Source organism: Chiloscyllium plagiosum, unplaced genomic scaffold, assembly GCF_037043375.1.
Source record: "Chiloscyllium plagiosum isolate Xiang-an unplaced genomic scaffold, Cpla_swu_hap1 HiC_scaffold_53X, whole genome shotgun sequence".
In the NCBI taxonomy this organism is placed as follows: domain Eukaryota; kingdom Metazoa; phylum Chordata; class Chondrichthyes; order Orectolobiformes; family Hemiscylliidae; genus Chiloscyllium; species Chiloscyllium plagiosum.
The window spans coordinates 19,353,682-19,375,582 of NW_028270191.1; the positions used below are offsets into that span (position 1 = coordinate 19,353,682).

At 41.5% G+C, this 21,901-nt stretch overlaps 1 protein-coding gene across 6 annotated transcripts in view; it reads right to left on the reverse strand.

Moving 5' to 3' along the window:
- kmt2d (lysine (K)-specific methyltransferase 2D) overlaps positions 1–21,901 on the reverse strand; it is a 244,793-nt gene that overhangs the window by 84,355 nt on the left and 138,537 nt on the right. For 5 of the 6 annotated variants that reach the window (XM_087985601.1, XM_087985602.1, XM_043681828.2 and 2 more), the window contains 6 exons: positions 20,101–20,238; positions 16,290–16,478; positions 13,103–13,214; positions 7,434–7,684; positions 7,166–7,239; positions 241–291 (listed from right to left, as the gene is read on the reverse strand). In XM_087985601.1, coding sequence (XP_087841727.1) covers positions 241–291; positions 7,166–7,239; positions 7,434–7,684; positions 13,103–13,214; positions 16,290–16,478; positions 20,101–20,238 — 815 coding nt within the window. The remainder of the gene's footprint in view (positions 1–240; positions 292–7,165; positions 7,240–7,433; positions 7,685–13,102; positions 13,215–16,289; positions 16,479–20,100; positions 20,239–21,901) is intronic. The other variant, XM_043681829.2, reaches the window with a different exon arrangement.

Below are 21,901 nucleotides of genomic sequence, written 5' to 3' on the forward strand. Positions count from 1 at the left end.
GGACTATCAAGACGCTTCAAAGTAATTCAGAGAGTGTGAAGCACTACAAACTAGTTTCAATGTAAGGCAATAATATAAATACATATATTAATACTGTATAAGGGACAATCTAAAGCTGCGAATATATACATACTGCCTTTAATAACACTTGAAAATCACAAGACACAATTTCAAACACCCTCTAATTAAACTAATCAATTAATTTAGGCACGCTCCAGGTAAAGAGCCAAGCTAAATTACCTTCTGTGCTTTGTTGATGCGCTGAGCTGCCCTGTTGTCTTTGGCCTTTTGCTGAAAAGCAAGAAAGAAGTTAGATATAAAACAGCATGTTGAAGATCAAAACAATTTGTCATCTAAAGAAATCTGTATGGAACAGGTGACCTGCAGATGACTTCAGCCACAGGGCCCTCTGAGCTGATCTGTGGAATGAACAGGCCATTATCAATTCATCTCAAAGACAAAATGGATCCATAACACAACTTCGAAGCTAGCACAAGTCATGATGCATAATATCCAAAAATTGCAGGCACCGTATCAAGCCTCCTTCAGCTTTCACCGATGGTGCGCAGCAACTAATCTTTTAAACCATATCTTTTGCAAGAGATGTGAATTTATGTAATGTTATTAGAGCGTTGTTTTAATAGAGCGGTTTGCATTTCTGAGCAAACACATTAATGCATCAGTAAGAATGGCATCTGCTCAAGGAAGAAAGTAGTGAAGTGACTTTTTTTAAAAAAAACGTACATTATCAGAAGTTAGAAACAAGACATGCAGCAGGTATAGAATATAGAACATCGAACATAAAACAGTACAGCACAGTACAGGTCCTTCGGCCCTCAATGTTGTGCCAGCCTTTTAGCCTACTCTAAGATCAGACTAACCTACATACCCTACATATGCCTATCCAAGAGTCGCTTAAATGTCCCTTATGTGTCCGACTCTGCTACCACCGTTGGCAGTGCATTCCATGCACCCACCACTCTGTATAAAGAACCTACCTCTGACATCTCTCCTAAACCTTCTTCCAATCACCTTAAAATTGTGTCCCCTCATGACAGACATTTCCGCCCTGGGAAAATGTCTCTGGCTACCCACTATTTATGCCTCTCAACATCTTGGATAACTCCATCAAGTCACCTCTCATCCTTCTTCACTCCAATGAGAAAAGCCCAAGCTCCCTCAACCTTACTTCACAAGATGTGCCCTCCAGTCCAGCAGCATCCTGGTACATCTCCTCTGCACCCCCTCTAAAACTTCCACATTTTTCCTATATTGAGGCGACCAGAACTGAACACAATATTCCAAGTGTGGTCTAACCAGGGCTCTATGGAGCTGCAGCATAACCTTGTGGGTTTTAAACTCAATCCCCCTGCTAATGGAAGCCAACACACCATACGCCTTCTTAACAACCCTGTCAACTTGGGTGGCAACTTTGAGGGATCTATGGAGATGGACCTCAAGATCCCTCTGTTCCTTCACAGTGCCAAGAATCTTGCCTTTAACCCTGTATTCTGCATTCAATTTCGACCTTCCAAACTGAATCACTTCACACTTTTACAGGTTAAACTCCATCTGCCACTTCTCAGCCCAGCTCTGCATCCTGTCAATGTCCCGTTGCATGTTATCGACAACTCCACCAACTTTTGTGTCATGGGCAAACATACAAATCCACCCTTCCACTTACTCATCCAAGTCATTTATAAATCAAATCACAAAGAGCAGAGGTCCCAAAACGATCCCTGCGAAACACCACAGGTCACTGAACTCCAGGCAGAATACTTTCCATCTACCACCATCCTCTGCCTTCTATGGGCCACCCAATTCTGCAAACAGACAGCCAGATTTCCCTGTATCCCATGCCGCCTTACTTTCTGAATGAACCAACCATGTGGAACCTTATCAAACACCTTGCTAAAATCCATGTATACCACGTCCACTGCTCTACCTTCAACAACGCACTTTGTCATTCTCAAAGAATTCAATAAGGCATGACCTATGCCTCTCAAGGCCATGCTGACAATCTCTAATGAAACAATGGTTTTCCAAGTAATCATAAATATTGTCTCTCCAATACTTTGCCGACCACAGACGTAAGCATGATTGGTCTGTAATTCCCAGCATTATCCTTAATCCCTTTCTTGAACAAGGGAATAACATTTGCCATCCTCCAATCATCTTGAACTACTCCAGATGGTGGCATCATGGTCACATTACTGAACTAATACAGAGTCTTCAAATCACCTTACTCCCTTCCCCATCTTTGTAACTTCCTCCAGGTATACAACCTCTCTAAAATATAGGATTTCATCAATTCTACTCTTGCGCACTCTCACCTTCCTTTGCCCATAATTAATAGACAAGCATTCAGTTGCAAGATTGCAATTCTGTCCCTAAATTCTCCATTGCCTTGCCTCCTTAAACTGCTTTTGGGTAATTTGTTTTAACTGTCCCCATCTTTGGAAGGTTGTCAACCTCTGTACTTGGTGAAGGTCTTAGTTTGATCCTTCTGCATCCCACTTCAAATGAATTTTGAGGCACATGACATTGGACTCTTCTGTCGCCTTCGCCTGCCAGCCCATTTCTTTGGGTAAAACTCATTTTACGCCCCTTCAACCACCTCCAACACACACACTTTACTTAACCAACTGTCCAAATGCCAGATTTCTCTGCACTCCCTTTACTTCTGACTGACTGCATTCTGTGCTCTCAGATCCAACAACAGCTTGGTAATCAAGCCTGCTGACAAGGATGGTGCTGTTGTTGCCTGGCATCCTGACCTCTACATTGCTGAGGCTGAGCAGCAGCTCTCTGACACCACCTCCTCTCTCTCCCTGGACCAGGACTTTACCATTGAGGATCAAGCTACTGCATCCACAACAATTACGAATCCCATTTCATCAGGGGATCTCTCCCACCCATCCTCCTACCACTGTCGCCATGCTCACAGTCCCCCAAACCCACATAGCCCACTTCTACCTCCTTCCCAAAACCCACAAACAGGTCCGCCTAGGCAGACCTTCTGTTTCTGCCTGTTCCTGCCCCACAGAATGTATCCTTTTCTACCTTGATTATTTTCTCCCCTTGTCTAGTCCCTTCCCACTTACACCCATGATGCTTCACATTAGTTTCAGAATTTGCAATTTACCGGCTCCAGCAGCCTTCTCTTCACCATGGATGTGCAATCCCTTTACATGTCCACCCCCCCTTAAGATGGTCTCAGAACTCTCTGCTTCTTCATGGACAAAAGGCCTGAACTATCCTCATCTTGGACCACACTATGCCTGGACAAGCTCAACCTCACTTTGAACAACTCCTTTAACTCCAGTCACACCCTTCAGATCAAGGTGTGGCAATGGGTACCCGCATGGGCCCCAGGTACGCCTGCCCCTTTGTGGGTACATGGAACATTTCTTGTTCCAGTCCTACGCTGGCCCTCACCCACAACTGTTTCTCTGGTACACCAATAACATCATTCGGTACTGCTTCCCTCACTCGTCTGGAATTGGATATATTATTCAATTGCGCTTCCAATTTCCAACCTGCTCTCACCTTCATCTGGCCCATCTCTGACTCCTCCCTTCCCTTTCTTGACAGGTTTCCATTTATGGGGATAATGGCCACTGATATCCACTACAAACCCACTGACTTCCACAGTTACTTAGGCTATACATCCACTCACCCCGCTTCCTGAAAAGCCTATTTCATTCTCCCAGGTTCTCAGTCTCATCTGTTCCAAGGATACCAACTTCTCCAAGGGGGCCTCTGAAATTACCACCTTTCTTCCACAATTGAGGATTCCTCACCACCATGGTCAACTGTGCCCTCAGCCATGTCCCATCTATCTTGGGCACTTTGGCCGTCAAACCCTCTCTTCCTTCCCACAACACCAATAGAGTCCCCCTTGCCCTCATGTGCTAGCTCATCAGCATCCACCAGGCAAAGGATCATTAGCTGACATTCATGCAATCTCCAGCGGGATGGCACCACCAGACATACATTCCCCTCTCCTCCCTTGTCAGCCTTCCACAGGGACTATTCCCTCCAGAATACCGTGATCCATTCTTCCGCCGTTCTCAATGACTCCCCATTCCCTTAAGGCACTTCCCATGTAATCACAGAAGGTGTAACACTTGCCCGTTCACCTCCCCATCATCGAAGATCCTGACACACCTTCCAAGTGAAGCAGCGATTTACTTGCACTTCATTCAATCCAGTCTACTGTATTTACTGCTCACAATGTGGTTCGCCTCTACACCCAGGAGACAAATGACAGACTTGGTAACCGCTTTGCAGAATATCTGCAAAAATGACCCTGAGTTTCTGGTAGCCTGCCACCTGAACACCACCTTGCTCCCAGGCCAACATCTGTTTCTCTGGCTTAATGCAGTGCTCTGATGAGCCTCGGCACAAACTGGAAGAACAACATCTCATTTTCCACTCGGGGTCACAGCGGCCTCTAGGACTCCATATTAAGTTCAATAATTTTAAGACCTGAACACTTTCTCCCATTTCCTAACCTGAAACCACACACACTAGGACATTATACCACTTGGGCTGCTAGCACAAACAATCCTGTCTCAGCTATTAATTGTCCTCATTAATAGCTATTGATTCTCTCAGTCTGATGTTTACCCATTTCTTTGGCTACCCAACTGCTGTTGTCTCTCTCTCCCTCTCTGCATTCCATCTCCACCTATTGTTTACTCCTCCCCACACTACACCTTCAACAAAAATGCCAATCTTTTTCTAGCTACCGTCAGTTCTGAATGAGGGTCACTGGACCCAAAATGTTAACTCTGCTTTCTCTCCAGATGCTGCCAGGCCCATAGTTTCTCTAATTATGTCTAAACATGTGCTGATTAAGTGGATTGGCCATGCTAAATTGCCCATAGTATGCAGGTTATGTGGATTAGCCATAAGAAATGCAAGGTTACAGGGGTAGGTGGGGGATTGGGTCTGGGTGGGGTGCTCTTTGGAGGGTTAGTGTGCACTCAAAAGGCTGAATGGCCTGCTTCCACTGCGTAGGGATTCTATTTGTTTTTGTTTCTTTCCAGCACCTACAGTTCTTTGGTTTATTTGTTTAATGTCAGCCTTCTCTGTCTGATTAAATTTCTGTGAAATGCCTTGGGATATTTAACTACTGCCACAAATGGAGTAAAAACCAAATTTTTAAATACATATCTATGTTTACTGAATGCCTGTTTTCAAAACCGTCAACAACTAACAAACAAACATGGCTGCTACACGTGACTGAACCTGGCAATAACCTTCCGGAACTCTCCCCGAAGTCAATGTCATCCAAACAATCAAGATGCAGCTACCTCCTAATGAGACTGGAATGGTCACTATTGTATTTCTGTAGCATATTATAACAATTGCCTCCGAGAGCATCTCTTGAATCACAAATCACATCCATCTTACAAGATGTATTAATGGCTTTCCACTTAGTCGGTTGTCCGTGATCAACTCCTGGGGTTATCTGCAATGTAAGCATTTGTCTCAAGGGTAAGTGCTGTTCCTCCTGCAAGAGTCTCGGTCACATCAGTCCCACTGTATTAAGCCCAACTGCCTTCTTTAGTTTAAGACTTTGAAATGGAAGACAGTTTAAGGGTCAGCATTGTTCTGTACACCATGTACAGAATATCAACATTGCTAACTCTGGCTACAAGAGAAAAGCATCTCGCCTGTAGAAAGCAGCCAACAACCTGAATTTGCACTGTATTGGTAAAGTTTCTTTCATCAAAGTAGTTAAGTAGAAGTTACATTCTGGCAAATGCTCAGGAGGACTTTGCAAGAGATTTTTAAAAAGAAAAGAAGAGACCGCCGACAACTTCTCAAACGCTGACCAGCTAGCCAGCTAATCAACCAACCCCACAAACAAATTCCGGACTAATACCAATTTTGGATTTTTGGGTTCCATCTGTAAAAACAAGGACACTGTTAAGCCCCGATTTCTCTTTTTTTGGTATTTTAGTTATTATTAATTGAACAATCTCATTTATGCTTTCTGATTTTATACTCTGTACAGGTTTCTTTCTGTGCTTGTGTTTCAAAGCATCTAAGTCCATGTGAAATAAATCCTATATCTGTTTTTTCCCAACTTTTGGTGGCATGTCATGTTCCTTGCAAAGTTATTGCCCACAACAGAGTGAATGGTTAAAACACGCTCAAAAAAGGGGAAGAAATTGAGATACAATCTGACAATAGACAGGCAGTGAGGATAGGAGAGAATTCTTTTTTAAAACTTGCAATCGGCCTGTGACAGTAAAAAGGTGCTACATAAATGTGAATTGTTGTTGTAAAACAATTTGCTTGCATCGAGTGCAAACGTTAAAAACAGACTAGCTGGATGGAACTGCCTTCATCTGTGGTGTAATTTCTAAGTCTCCAAACAAGTCATTTGCCATCATATGGATAAGTCACTTTTTAAAGTTTGTTTTTTTAAAAAGTCTGAAAATTTCAATTTGCTTGCCCCATGGTCAAATTCACATGACTTTATAATTGCTAGATCTTAAGTTATTTGTATTAAACGATTCTAGAGTCACATTCTTCTCAAAATCAACTTTTTGTTTTGGCAAATATTGTTTCAAGAGGTTCATATGCATTTGTGCTGACCTTAAGAGCAAATTAGTTTGTTTCTATGACTTTAAACACAAGATAACTCATACTTCAGAATGTAATATTTCACAAATCTTTAGTAGTAACTTATTAGAAACCTGTCTCTACAGTAGAAGCATCACAAAATACAAGCATTCATCTGGATCCAGCACATTCATTATTGGTGGCAAATTTACAGCACTTGTGGCTTTAGACTGGCTAAACTCCTAATGGGTGAAAGATAACGTTCTTGCATTATGCACTATAAATGGAATTAAGCGTGTATCACTGTGGATTTGTTTCTGATCAAAACAAATTTTAGGATGTATGTAAAAACCACAAGGTCCCACACCCATTCTATGTACTCTAATAGTTTTGGTCAAAAATACCAAGCTACTTAGTTAACTGTAAAATATCCCATCACTGCCTAGCTCAATTACAGTGGAGAGTAAAATGCATGCAAAATTTAACACTAGTTCCCTACTGATTGAGTTCAGTTTAAATTCCATGAATCTTTACTTTGACATCTCACCTGACAACAATTTATCAAAGGGAAGTAAGCACTTACCAGAAATGGTGCTTTGTCAGTTGCCGGTACCTTTCTCCAAATCTTAGTGATCTGCTTACAACGACTTGCCCAGTCTGGTTTGGGGGCGGGGAGGGTGGAGAAACAAAAAAACAAATAAAGGAAACTTCTACATAGCCACTTGAGATTACCACCAACTATCGCAGGATTAAAAACAACTTATTCACAATCTATAAGATGGCCAATACTATGTAGCATGCTTTTATTCATGAAGTAGCCCTTAAATTGGAATTTATGTCTAACATCATACCTGGGTAATCATGTTTCAGGTTCGGGAAGTTGATATTCGCGTAGAGAACAGGTGATATGGTTGATAATTCCCCCAAAGCCTCATCTTTTTCCCATCTAAGTATACTTCGCTGGTTGTAGGACAGCCCATCTCCTTCTCCCTCTGTAGGAGTGGTCGGGGTCGTTGGAGTGGTCGGGGTAGCTGGGGTGGCAGGGGTTGTCCACGGGCTCTGTTGCTCCCCACTGTCTGGGCTGAAAGGTATACTCCTTTCCCTGTAAATCAATCAAAAATATCTAACACAAACATAACTCATTTTCATTGTTTAGTATTTTACAAATTGCCCTAAATGCATCTTACATCTTGCTGAAAAAGAATAAGTCAAATATGTAACTTGTAACGACTTAGAAATGACAGTTACTGAAAAACTAGATGATGAGAAAACATTTCATCCAGGATTCAGTACTTGCCATTAACTAGTAAACAGTCATTGCTGTAGCTCTACATTGCCAATTGGTGAAACAATCGTTAGATGGGGTTATCATACGTTTCTAGCAATGTACGTTCTTGGGTCAGTTACATTTCTCATTATGCTAATCAGGAGGATCGCCAAGTGGCGCAATACACCCTGCAAAGACAAAACATCTACAGTGAACTGACTGAGTAGATACTATCCTCCTAGAGGAAGGGGTTGAGGTGAACAGTCTGTTTGGAGCCAACATGGTTCCAAGATAACATATTGGAGAAGGAAAATCAATCCAATGCTTGGCAATAGATTCTAATCCAAGGTAGTACTGTTGACTAACCAAGCATGCATTTCAATTTTTGGAGTCTACAGTGGTAGACTGGTTATCTGCATTTTTCCAGTCTGCTCAAAACAATCTTTAAAGCCAGTGCTGTTAGGTAAAACAATGAACAGCAGGAAGTGATCAGTATGCACCATTTTGAATGGTTAATTTCCAGCAGTAGGCCTGCACACACTTGGTGGTGGTACTGCTGCCTCAGCTCTTGAAAATCAGCAATTAAATTATATTAAGACACAGTTAAAGGGCTTATTAAATATTTAGAGTATTTATAGAGACAGACTGCTGGGACATTGGGGTAGTAGGTAGAAGCAGACATATGTAACATTGCATCCTGCAAAACAAAAAAAGTAGTTATTAAAATGAATCTCATTTCATTGCTCAATTGGTTTCGGTCAACATAATGTTTCTCTCATTATGGAGGAAGGTACACTTTGGATCGGGCAACCAAATTCAGCCTGAGAGATTTCTTGATAGCTTGGTTTGGAGACTCCAAAATAGCAGTGTATTTTTACACTTACATGACAGACAGAAGACTGAAAAAAAGTTCAGCAACAAGTTTATTCTTTCCATTAATTTACCAAGAGCTTGCAGGAACTCTTTCTATCACCACATTTCTAAGACTCACATCTTAGGTTGTTTAAAAAAAAACTTGCTGCTCAGATAGTAGACACACAAGTTTGAATTTTATTAAACCCCATAAATTCTGAAGAGGTCCCATCAGATTAGGAGTCATAGTTTCTTTCCCCCCCGAAAATACAGGAACAGAAATAGGCCATTTAGCTCTTTGAACTTTCCACTATTCAAAGAGATCAAGGGCTTATGCCTGAAACATCAATTCTCCTGCTCCTCGGATGCCGCCTAACCTGCTGTGCTTTTCCAGCATCACACTCTCGACTTTACTCTCCAGCATCTGCATTCCTCACTTTCTCCAATGTCTGATCTGTAGCCTAACTCCATATACCTGCCTTTGGCCCATATCCCTTTGTTTAGTAAAAAAAATTATCTGAGATTTAAAATCAATAACTGATTCAGCAACCACTGCAGTTTGCGGAAGAGAGTTGCAATCCTTTATCAACCTCTGTGCATAGAAGTGCTTCCAACATATCTCCTGAATGGTAATTCTCAGACTATGCCCCCGGTTCGAGAATCCCCAGCCAGTGAAAATAGTTTATCTTTGTCTATCCTATCTATTCCTGTTAATATTTTGAAGACCTCAATCAGATCACCCTTTAAACTTCTAAATTCTAGAGAAAACAGGCTTAATTTGTATAACCTGTCCTCATAACTTAACCCCTTAAGTCTATTCATGAGAGAGAGAGACAGAAAGCAGGAAATCATAAGTTGTTATGGGCTAACATCTGTCATGGGCAAATGCTGGAAACCACTATTAAAGAGGTTATAATAGAATATTCAGAAAACCTTTATGCATAGTCAACATAATTTTGCGAAAAGGAACTAAAGTTTCAAAAATTTATTAGAGCTCTTTGAGGAAGGAGGGAAATCAATGGAAATATTGTAGATTTCTACACAAAATAACAGCTTGCGGATCAATGAGGTCATCTACCAGCACAGAGTGAGACAAGTAGGAAGCAGATGGTGTGCATAAAAGGGTCATTTGCAGGCTGGCAGGGCATGGTTGCTGCAAGAATCAGTTCTGGGGCCTCAATTATTTACCAATTACATAAATGACTTGGAAGGGCCTTGTGACAGTGGCATTGTCCCTACCTTCAAGTCAGATGGCCTGGGTTCAAGTCCCACCTGCTCCAGAGGTATCATAACATTTCTGAACAGGTTGAATAAAAATATCCATAAATGATTTGGATGAAGGGATTGAAGGAATGGCTGCTAAATTTGCTGTGTGTCTAAAGTTGACTGTCATTATGGTTGAGGAACAGAAATAACAAATCGCCAAGAAGGGTGCTCAAAGAAAGCAACGAAGAGGCTGACAGTGAACAGCACGAAGAGGAGAAAGTCCAGGAAAGAAAGTTACAAGTATAGGCGGGAAAATAAGTTGTGAACAGGGCACAAACCTGTAAAGAAATATAGAGAAAATGTAAGGGAGCAAAAAAATTGCTGTGGGAAAATTAGAGTCTGCCCTCTTTGGAAGAGTACAGAAAGCAGAATATTATTTCAATATCGAGCTTGCAGAAAACTGCAGGAGAGAGATTTGGGTACCCTGGTACATGAATCACAAAGATGGTACGCAGGTACAGCAAGTGGACTGTTGCAATTTATTGCAGGTGTAATGGAATATAAAAGCAAGGAAATCAGAACAAAGTACTGCAGATGCTGGATACCTGAAACAAAAACTAAGTGCTGGAGAAATTCAGGTCTGGCAGCATCTGAGAAGACAAATTCTTCACAGGTTATCTTAGGAGTATAAAGACTGCATTTTTTTCATTTTGCTTTATTTTTGATTGTGGACTGAATTGGGAAAAGGACTGTTTTACAACGAAGGACTGAGGAAGGAATTATGGTACTTTTAAAAAACAAGTTACTGGACTCATTATAAGGCATGCTTACTCTGCTGCTTTGCAAGCAGTGCAGGTAAGTGCAAATAGATGGCACAGCATCAGAGCGTGTACAAATTGCGATCAATCCACAACAAGTAGCTGATTGGTTTGTACAATTGTGACCAGTTGTACATGTCGAGGGTTATTAACAAATGGGTCCTTGGTAGTTGAACAGCTTGTGGGTGTGACTGATACAGTAAGAAGCCATCAGACCTGGAGAAGGGAGGTGTTATGCTCATCTCTCCAACAAAATACCTGAAGTTTTAAAAAAGCAATATTTTTCTCATAACAGTTGTTGCTTTTAACAAAGCAGTCAGAGAGCTTTTATAATTTGTGAACCAGTCACTCTGACGCCTGAAAAGTGAAATAACCCACAGGAAGAACTCAGAACTGAAAGACTTGGGGAAACAATACAAACCCCTCTATTAAGTCTCAAGAACTGATGCCATTGAAGAGTTTCCCCAGTTTTGTTTTTGCCCCTTCTGCACATAACATGATTTATTTAAGAAGTTGCATGTGTGTCTAAAAGGGGTTAAGAGGTTCAATGAATAATCATATGTTGACAGTCATAGCTGTTTATCTGTGGTGAGAGATAAGTAATAAGTAATAGTTCTTGTAAAGTACAGAAACTGGGTTTTCTGTTAACCTCAGACATGTATATTATGGACTTTGTCTACTTTGATACTTTTTAAAAAAGCTTTTGTGAAGACTCCAAGAATAGCAGGATCCGATTTCCAACAGGAGAAAAAGCCAAAAGATATAGGAGTAGTATTAGGTCATTCAGCCCATCAAATCTGCTCTGCCATTTGATCATGGTTGAAGTGTGTCTTAAATACACACAATGACTTAGCCTCCACAGCCTTCTGCATCAATGAGTTCCAGATTCCCCACCCTCTAGCTGAAGAAATTCCTCCTCATCTCAGTTCTAAAGAGTTGTCCATTCACTGAGGCTGTGACCTTGGGCCCTAGTCTCCTACTAGTGAAATCATCCCCACTTCCACGCTATCCAGGTCTCTCAGTATTATGTAAATGTCAATAACATCAATCCCTCAATCATTCTAAACTCCAGAGTACAGACCCAGAATCCTCTAATGCTCCTCACATGACAAGATCTTCATTCTCGGGATCATTTTTGTAAATCTCCTCCGGACCCCCCTCAAAGACCGGCACATCCTTCCTTAGGTACTGGGCCAAACATTGCTCACAATATTCCATTCATGGTCCAGAGTCTTATGTAGCCCCAACAGTACATCCCTCTCTGTATTCTAGCCCTCTTGAAATGAATGCTAACATTGCATTTACCTTCCTAACTGCTAACTGAACCTGCATGCTAACCTTAAGAGAATCCTGCATTAGGACACCCAAGATTCTTTGTGCTTCAGATTCCTAATGCCTTTCCCAGTTTAGAAAATAGTCTCTGCCTCAACTCTTCCTACCAAAGTGCATAACCTGACATGTCCCCATACTGTATTCCAATGGCAACTTCTTTGCTGAACCTGAGCCTGTCGACGTCCTTCTGCAGTCTCTTCGCCTCCTCAACACTACCCAGTCACCTATTTTTGCGCCATCTACAAACTTAGCAACAATGCCCTCAGTTCCTACATCCAGATAGTTAATGCATAATTTGTAAAGTTGTGGCCTGGCTGGGCCTGCATCCATTGGAATTTAGAAGAATGAGAGGTATCTTAAAGTTGCAAGATCCTGAGGAGACTTGACAGGGTGAATGCAGAAAGGATGCGCTCTTCTTGCGGAAGAGATTGAGAGACACCATTAAAAAATAATGCACCTCCCATTCAAGACAGAGATGAGATGGATTTTCTTTCAGACAGTTGAGTCTCTTTGGAGCACTCTAAGGCATAAAAAGTATGTTGGGATGACTCTGGCTTTCAGGCCATGATTGGCAGAGCAGGTTATAGGGATTGAATGGCCTACTCCTATTCCTAATTCATACAGAATCCCTACAGTGTGGAAGTACGCCATTCAGCCCATTGATCCACCCCCCACCTCCCGAAGAGCAGCCCACTCAGACCTATCCTCCTGTAACTCTGCATTTCTCATAGCAACTCAACCTAACCTGCACACATTTAGATTGTGGGAGGAAGCTGGAGTGTCCAGAGGAAACCCACCCAGACACAGGGAGAACATGCAAACTCCACATAGACAAGTTACCCAAGGATGGAATTGAACCCAGGTCCTCTGGCACTGAGGGAGCAGTGTGAGCCACAGCCACTGTGCCACCCTAAATACTTCGAATATTAGGACTAAATACTGTGTGGTTGAGAGGAAGGGAAAACATTTTTACAAGGTAGACCATTTATTAACTTCAATCTTTCAACAATAACCTGAATCCAAACAAAGATTACAAAACGTTTACCTGTTTTCTAGAAACGGTGACTGACATACATTGGGAAATGACTCCCCGGTTGCACCTGATGTCTGCGCCAGAGGACCACCAATAGTAAGTTGCCCAACTGCCATCGTCCCTCCTATAGAATGAAAGGAAAGGAAACAAAACAAAACACTTTTTTTGCTTCCAAGGTCCACAACTCACGTCAGGAAATACGAATCAAATGCCTTGATTAGAATGCAGTTTGCACGACCACTGTTCAGATTTTACTTTCATTCCCTCGCCTATCATGAACAATGAAGCGGCAGGTTTTGGTTACTACGACAGGCTATAACAACAGTTCACACTCACTTTTAACCTCTTTGGCTTGAATCCCAAGATTGCCAATTTGTTCCAGAATTCTAGTACCTGCAGGATTCAGATCATCCCTCAACCTCAGCATCACGAAAAGGAAATAACTCACTTTTTTCTTAAGCACATTATAAAATCGGTTTCCTCACCCTCAGTAACATCCTGATGAATTACCACGAGACCTTTTGTAAGGTCAGCATATCCACACTAAATTGGGTCACTCAACACAGAATACAATATTCTACCTAAGGTCTCAGTAGAGCTTTAAGTAACCACACCAATAGTTCATTAGTGTTTAAAATATAAAAGCAAGGATGGAGTCCAGTATCTCAACAGTCTTTTGAATCACTCTTTTTTTGCATAAGCTATTTTGTGTGTACCACGGACTCAAAAATACCTTATGCCGGTCCCCATTTAAGTCTTACTCCCATATGCCATTCTGGCTTTTGCATACTTGAACAGTATCTAGTAATAACACTTTGGTAGTGCACTCAGTGAGGATTTTGGGCATAAAAAGTCACTGTAGTCCTACAGGACCAATCTCTCATTTGTGGTGTATGACTGGTGATGATCTCTGAGAAACATTCATGGTTATGGAATTCCTTAATGGATTGTACGTAGGAGAAAATCTGCATGCTGTTCTATTTACCTGATGTACTTACATAAAGTATGATATAACTGGTTAGCACTTAAAACAATACTTTTCACTGTATCTTGGTACATGTGACAATAATAAATCAAATCAAAGAGGTGGGGGTTGGTGTCTTGGAATATTAAGTAAATGGGGGATGAGACATCCAAGAGCAATGAGTGAGGGGACTTGGTGGCTAAAACAGAGGCAAAAACATAATCCACAGTCCAGTAAAAGACCCTAGAAACAATAGTAGACAAAAGGCATTGAACAGAAGGACAGGTTTCTCACTGGTGATGCTCTTCAATTGCTGTGGAAAACATCAATTAGGAACAGACAAGTGTGCAAGATTAGAGGAAGCATGAAGGTATTGCCACCATTCTTCTTGGGAGGGCTAAATGTGGAGGAAACTATTTTTGTTTGATTTTGAGTTTCCATTCTGCCGGTCTACACTTGATAATAGCCAAAACTTATTTAATTCTGTACTTTGTCTGCGATGGACATCAGCGCAAAAGAGTAAGAGACTCTCTTGTACCATTCAAACTGAAATGACTGGCATCGATAAATGCAAAGCAATCCCTTTTGTCCCCGAAATGCTTCTCCTGTGTAGTTCTTTTTCCCCTCACTTAAATTTTTCCTTAAATCACTACAACAGTTCTCCTGCTTCACATCCTGTTAGATGAGGAAGCATTCATGCAAACTATACAAGCGGCATTGGCAGTCCAACAACAACTCATGTTGGAAGTGCTCCATAAGTAAATTAGAAATCCCAAAACACTGCAATAGAGCATTGTAAAACATCACACCAAGCCACATAGGAAGACATTACATCAGATGATCAAATGTTTGGTAGGTTTTCAGGAGGGCCTTAAAGCAGAAGCTCTCAATGCTGGCAACACCAAGGAATTCATTACTGCTGAAATTCGGCAGGATGTTACTCATGCCCCCTACACATTAACAGCACAGAGGTGGAATGAATGGAGTGTGTCAAGCTCCTGGGAGTGGTCATCAGCAACAAGCTTTCTTGGATTCTTCATGTGGATGCACTGGTTACAAAGGCCCAACAATGTCTTCTCTTCCTCAGGCAGCTGAGAAAATTTGGCATGACGGCAAATACCCTTGCCAACTTTTATAGGTGCGCCATCGAGAGCATTCTGTCTGGATGTATCACTACCTGGTATGGCAACTGTACCATTCAAGATCGGAGATGATTACAGAGAGTGGTGAACTCGGCCTGGGCAATCACTAAGGCCAACCTCCCATCTATAGAATCCGTCTACCAGGCCCACTGTCAAGGAAAGGCCACCAGCATTCTTAAAGATCCATCTCACCCTGGCAATGCTTTTCTACAACCTCTACCATCGGGGAAAAGGTACAGCTGCCTGGACACACGCACCAATCGGTTTCGAAACAGTTTCTACCCTACTGTTGTTAGAATACTGAATGGACTCTCAAACTCTTAGCATTCGCCTATACCTGTGTTTTGGTTTTTGCCACTGTCTACGTATTATTTACTTATCTATGCTACTTAACTGTGTGATCTGCCTGTATTGCTCTCGAGACAAAGCTTTTCACTGTGCCTCGGTACACATGACAATAAATTCAATTCAATTCAGTTCAGATCAAAGACAGAGACACAAAGAGAAAATTCAGAGCTCAGAGCCAAAGCAACCACAAGTATAGCCACCAATGCTGGAGCAACTAAAATTGGGGATACTCAAGGATTAGTTGAGCAGTTATCTGAAGGCTGTGGAGAAGACGACAGAGTTGGGGCTGGAGGTAATGCCACAGAGAAGTGAGGGAACATGGATGGAAATTTTAAAATAAAGGCTTTTTTTTAAAACTGCAATCTAGCAGCACAGGAATGTAAGGGGATATAATTTGGCCTAAAATATGGGCATCAGTTTTGGATCAAGGCAGGCAAAGTGGTATTCAGTGGAACCTTGCAACCCAACTCAGTCAGCCCAAACTCCCCCCTCCCTGGTCCAGCCCACCTGAAATCATCTACATGTACCTATCCCACATCATCCAAACCAGTGGTCAGACGAAAGAATTGCAGATGTGGGCTCTGCCACAATTTACATTAATAGTAGATAACTGGAAGAAGCCAAGCCATTTTATGAAAGGAACAAAGGACAGCAAAGCCCAACCCAATAATTTAAGCTTCAGCCATGCATTCTTGTTGAACAGACTGATAAACTGTTGAAATGTAAAAAGTGTATATTCTCTTACCAGGAAGGAGACCCCGCTGGCATACTGAAGGTCTGATAAGCTCTCCCAAGCCATGAGAAGTGAGTAGATGGCTTTCGGAGGCAGTTCGAATACCACCTAATGTTGATTCTGAAAGTGGAGGATTTCCCTGTGATCCCAAAACATCAGTGAAGAGCTGTTGTACATCTTTACTCTCCATTTGTGCTAGTTCTAAAAGAAGAACAAACTTGTTATTGCTAAAACAATAAAACTAATTTTCAACATCGGCACACCACAAGTTTATTGAGACACAGAGGAATGAGGTAAGCCACTTTGGCGCTGTGAGGCAGCAGTGCTAACCACTGTGCCACCCAAGACCCGGGTTCAATTCCCGCCTCAGGCAACTCTCTGCGTGGAGTTTGCACATTCTCCCAGTGTCTGCGTGGGTTTCCCCTGGGTGCTCAGGTTTCCTCCCACAGTCCAAAAATGTGCAGGTTAGGTGAATTGGCCATGCTAAATTGCCCATAGTGTTAGGTGAAGGGGTAAATGTAGGGGAATGGGTCTGGGTGGGTTGCTCTTCGGAGGGTCGGTGTGGACTTGTTGGGCTGAAGGGCCTGTTTCCACACCAAGTAATCTAAACAAAATCCTCAAGCCAGTTCCATCAATCAATGAACATGACTGGTCTGAGAACGAACTCCATAAACCCACCTTTTCCCCATGCCCCTTAATACAACTGGTCCAGCATCAATCGCCATTTGTAAAAGAGATACGCATGTGTAGAGGTGCTTCCTAAATAAATTCTTGAAAGGTCTGGTTCTCACTCAGACTATGCGTTCTCTAGTCCAACAATCCCAACCTGAAGTTTTTGAAATCTTGGACCAAATCACTACTTAAATCTTCTACATTCCAGGGAGAGGAACATTGGATTGCGTAATAGCTCCTGGTAATTTGACCTCCGAGCCCAACTAGCAGTCAGGTTATCCATATTGCATGCTCCCAGAGGCTCTTCCTAACAAATCTTATGTTAACTGTATTTTAATTGTGTTTAACCACATGTCGGTGGACATAAACCAGTTATTCCCTTGAAGTTCCTATACAGGAAGCCCTCGTTTTCCACTGTTCTTCTTTAACACTAAATTAATGGGTCCTGTATTCTCATTTAGGGACGACTCAAAGTTTTTGTAGTGTTGTTTCTTACCAGTCTGAGTGCAGGGCCATGACACCTGATTGCCTCCATTTAAGAGTGGTTTCCACTGCTTCTGACATTTCTTTCCCTCATGCTGACCATCTGACTTGTGGGCTCCTTCTCTAGTTGCCTACCTTCTGACTTCTGCCACACTGGCTATCCCATTGAACCGCCTGCTCCCGAGATCTTGTAAACCTTTAGTGTGAATGAGTGCTCTAGAGATGAGCAGGAGCAGCTGCTTTGATATGAAGGAGGCATGCTCTTTTTACTGGGTTTGTGATGAGCTTGGTCTAGTTTTGCTCAGAATTCTCCTGGTAACATATCCTACAGGACAATCAACTCAACAGATTGAGAACGCTGAAGACATTGGGCTAGAGTTGACTGGTTAAAAAGGCTCACACTAAGGGTTCAGGACACACACACACACACACACACGAACAGTCAGGGAACAGGAGCCAGGAGAGTCAGCAGCAAGATGGGAGGGGCTCAACCAGATGGTAGGTAGGGGAAGGGCTGGCAGCAGAGTGAGAGATCAGGATATGTGGCAAGTGGGTGGTTTTGGAAATTGAAAATGACCACATTTCACTTACATTTTTAAGCTTACTTCATTTTAAAAATTGATGCATTTACTAATATAGAAATTAGGTCACGTGAAGTACTTCAACAAAAAAAGTTTCAACAGTTTCATGCTTTTTTTCTGATGAGAAAAGTCCTACAGAAACCAACTACAACACTTACATTTAATTTTCATGAGAAAGTGATAAAGTGCAACAACTTGACGCGCAAAGTTTTCAAGAACACAATCACATGGGCATACACGATCTACATTCAGTTGATTGGAAACACAAAGCTGTGAAACCCTCTCAAATGATGGGGAAGACCACTTCAGAATATCGCAAACAGTGTTAGCAGCCTTGAGAGAGATGACTTGCCAAAATAAAATTACAATGCCAAGTAAAGTAACAATAGAAATATGACTTTCACCAAAAGAAAAGCATCCAAAGCCCTTTACAGAGGTGCCATCAAACATGCACACCACACGGAGAAGGAAGTACAAGCAAAGACAACGAGGTGGCTTTAAGCAAGGCCTTAAAAATGGAGTAAGGGAAGTAGGAAGACAGAGGAGTTTAAGGAAGAAATTGCAAAGCAAAGGATCTAGGTGGCTGAAGGCACAGCCATGTTTACAAAGCCAGAGAGGAGGGAGGCCATAAATAGGCTTAAACACAAGGTTAAGAGAACAGAGGCATTGTTGAACAAGGAACCACTGGAAGTTAACAAACAAACAGCACAGAATAAAATTTGGGCAGAGGCGCGCATGAACTAAAGTTTACAAAGTACTGAGAATGGTAGGACAGAATCAGAATAATTGAATATACAGTACAAAGATATGGATGAGGGCTTCAGTAGCAGGTGGACTGAGACAGAGACAGAAGGAGAGAGAGAGGTGATGTCATGCAGATGGAAGTAGGCAGTCTTTTTGTGATGGGAGAGTGTGTGTGGGGTTGGTACTTAAACTGGGGTTGATTCTGGAGCCAAGGCTAAAAACAAACAGTTACGTTGAGGCAAAAACAGTTAATGGAAAAGGGGATGGAATTTGCGGTAGGAGGACAAGACAAAAAACTTCAGACTTCCCAATATTTAACACACAAGGATGAGGGGGATATGGAATGAGAATACATCACAGTGACAGGATGTTACTTACACTTTGGTTAGAGCCTTTTAGTGCTTTTATGAGACAAACAATTTGTTAAGATTCAAGCATGTGCAAAAGACAGATTGGGAAGTAATAACACTTTCAAAACTTCAAGGGGAAAGAGGTAGATTAGAGCTGAAACAGTAGTTTTCTGAGAGACGATTTAGAAGCAGGTTTGTATTTGACAGCAATAGCTTTGAAGGAGAGGGTGTACACAGTAACTAGAGGAAAGGAAACCATCTGTCAGCTTGGGAACCAGCAAAAGAAGTTGAGTGAGTAGTAACTTAGTAGAAACAATTGAGGTGCAGGTGGTGGATCTCAGGCTGTGCATGCATGGGTCTGTGTGCCCACTTGTGCAGAGAGGACACAGGAAAAGACAGACAGACAAATTAAATATGTAGGTTCCTGGCTGAATGGATACACAATACTGAGATTAGAATCCATGAGCTTCTTGCACTTGAAGGAATAAAGTAGCTTCAGAAGACAGTTGGAAATAAAGCAAATAAGCTGCATATGTGCACGTGGGTTGTTCACTCTTTGGTATGATCCTGGACTAATGAGTGGCTTTAGCTGATCGTGTTTATATCGCCCAGCCATATCCAATGATAAGATAGTCAAACATGGTCAAGTCAGTCTTGGAGATAAGGGAACAATGTCGAGGGACTGACCCAGAGAAAACCACTTTGCAGCAACATGACTAGGGAGAAAAGGAAATCACCAGCTTTGAAGTGCAACTTTAGATGACTTAGGGAAGATTTTACATCACTGAGTACCCAAAAAAAACTCCTCTTTGTGAACTCCACAACACACAGCTATATCCCAACGTTATCCAGACATACACCAAAAAGCAAACTGCAGTTGAGACACTACCCTAAAATTCTACACCATTTTTGAATCGCAGCTCTACCAAGCCCCAAAAACAACTATCACTATTTACCCTCCATGATCTTTTCACACAACACTTTTCGACCTACCTTCTGTTACAATCTTGTCAAGATCTGAGCTGAGGGCACCCTCCACTGGAACATCATTGAAAGGCTGATTTCGCTTTGAGCTCTCATTTGGATGATTGGCTGAAAGCTCATCCGTAACGGATGAGATGTCAATCCCAGCTTAAAGAAAGGAGCACCGTGATAAGTTACTGAACAAATTTTTTTTTCCAGCAGTTGCGAAGTTGTGAAAAATGGAGCTGAATTCAACAACACAAAACAGCAAGGAAATGGAAAAAATTTTGCAGATTGCCTACTCAAACTTTAGGTCTACATGACCAACTTCCTTTCCATTCTCAAAGAAAAGACAGAAAACAATTTTAAAGAAATATCTATTGGCAGGAAATTAATAAAATAACAAATACAAACTCAAAGCAGTCCAACATGACTGGTAGTGAGAACATTCACAACCAAGTAATACCAAGATACACGAGTATAGGCAGATTTCCATCCTCAACCCACTGATCAAATTCAACCAAAGATTGGAGCTTTACTCCTACTCAAATGCAAAGTGGAGCACAACACAATAGTGAGGCATCTTTTATTTACTGTTGAACAAAACATAGACCATGCCCAAATCACATTGCAATAAGCACTGCTTCTGGTTAGATACACTGATATTTGATGGCTTAGTTGCTTCTGAATTTTATTGTCAGCCCACAAGAAACAAACTCAAGCTTCATAAGTTATTGTCATTTGTGATTCTAAAAGGTCAATCTAAAGAGAGTGAGCTAAAGCTTCTGTCAATGGCTTAGTTGGTAAAGGCAGTGGGTAACCACTTTGCAGATCAGAGGTCCTAAACATTATTCCTGGTCTGATAGTGTTATAATTGATGTCAGTGTCTGGAGGCACTGACAATCAGTAGAATTTACTGCTAATGCCAACAAAACCATGCTCCCAAATTAATGAAGGTCACTTGGATTAAATATTGGAAAACATTTCAAACACCGACTTCAGGAGAAAACAAAAACACTAAAATTAGTTGAGGATTCTATTTAAAATTATGGTCTTAATTTTAGTGAGCTTTCAACACCAAAGCAAAATCATTGGAAATGTAGATTTCAAGGAGGAGTCTTATTTCAATAATGATCTGTCCATTTTCTAAATGGTGATAAATCAAAGCTAAACATTTTCAATTCTCTTGGAAAGAACAAATTAAATTTAAGGAATATTTGGGCACTGAAAGAGAACATTTTACCAAATTCTAACACTATCAAGGAAAAGAACATAGGAACAGGAGTAGGCTATTCAGCCCCTCAAACCTGCTCTGCCATTCAAATCAGATCATGGTTGATCTGTGGCCTAACTCCATATGTCTGCAATGGGCCCATATCTCTCAAAAATCTTAGATTTAAATTTAACTTTAACAATTGAATTGGATTATCTTGCACATGCCAGTGACAGGGAGAAATTATAAAGGAGGGAGAATGTATTTGGTGTAACATATATAACAAGAGAGACCACCAGAGAGCATGAAGAGCTAGTACTCAAACCGGATCAGTGAAAATGCATCTACAAAAAGCTAATGAATGATGCATGTCACAAAGTTGAGCTTGACCACACTGGCAATGTGGCATGTCAACATTCTGACTTAATCTAAAATGTCTGCAGCCTACCAGCAGTTTCACACAGCCCTGCTTGCCTCTGGAACTTGTGTTTGGTGTGCAAATCTTAATATACTTTCTGAAGCAGGAATTCAATATCTCTGAATAAGCTCAGCACAAATCTTGTCAACTTTCAGATGAAGTAATAAATCAGAGTCAATTTTGTGGGCAAAGCTGCCTTG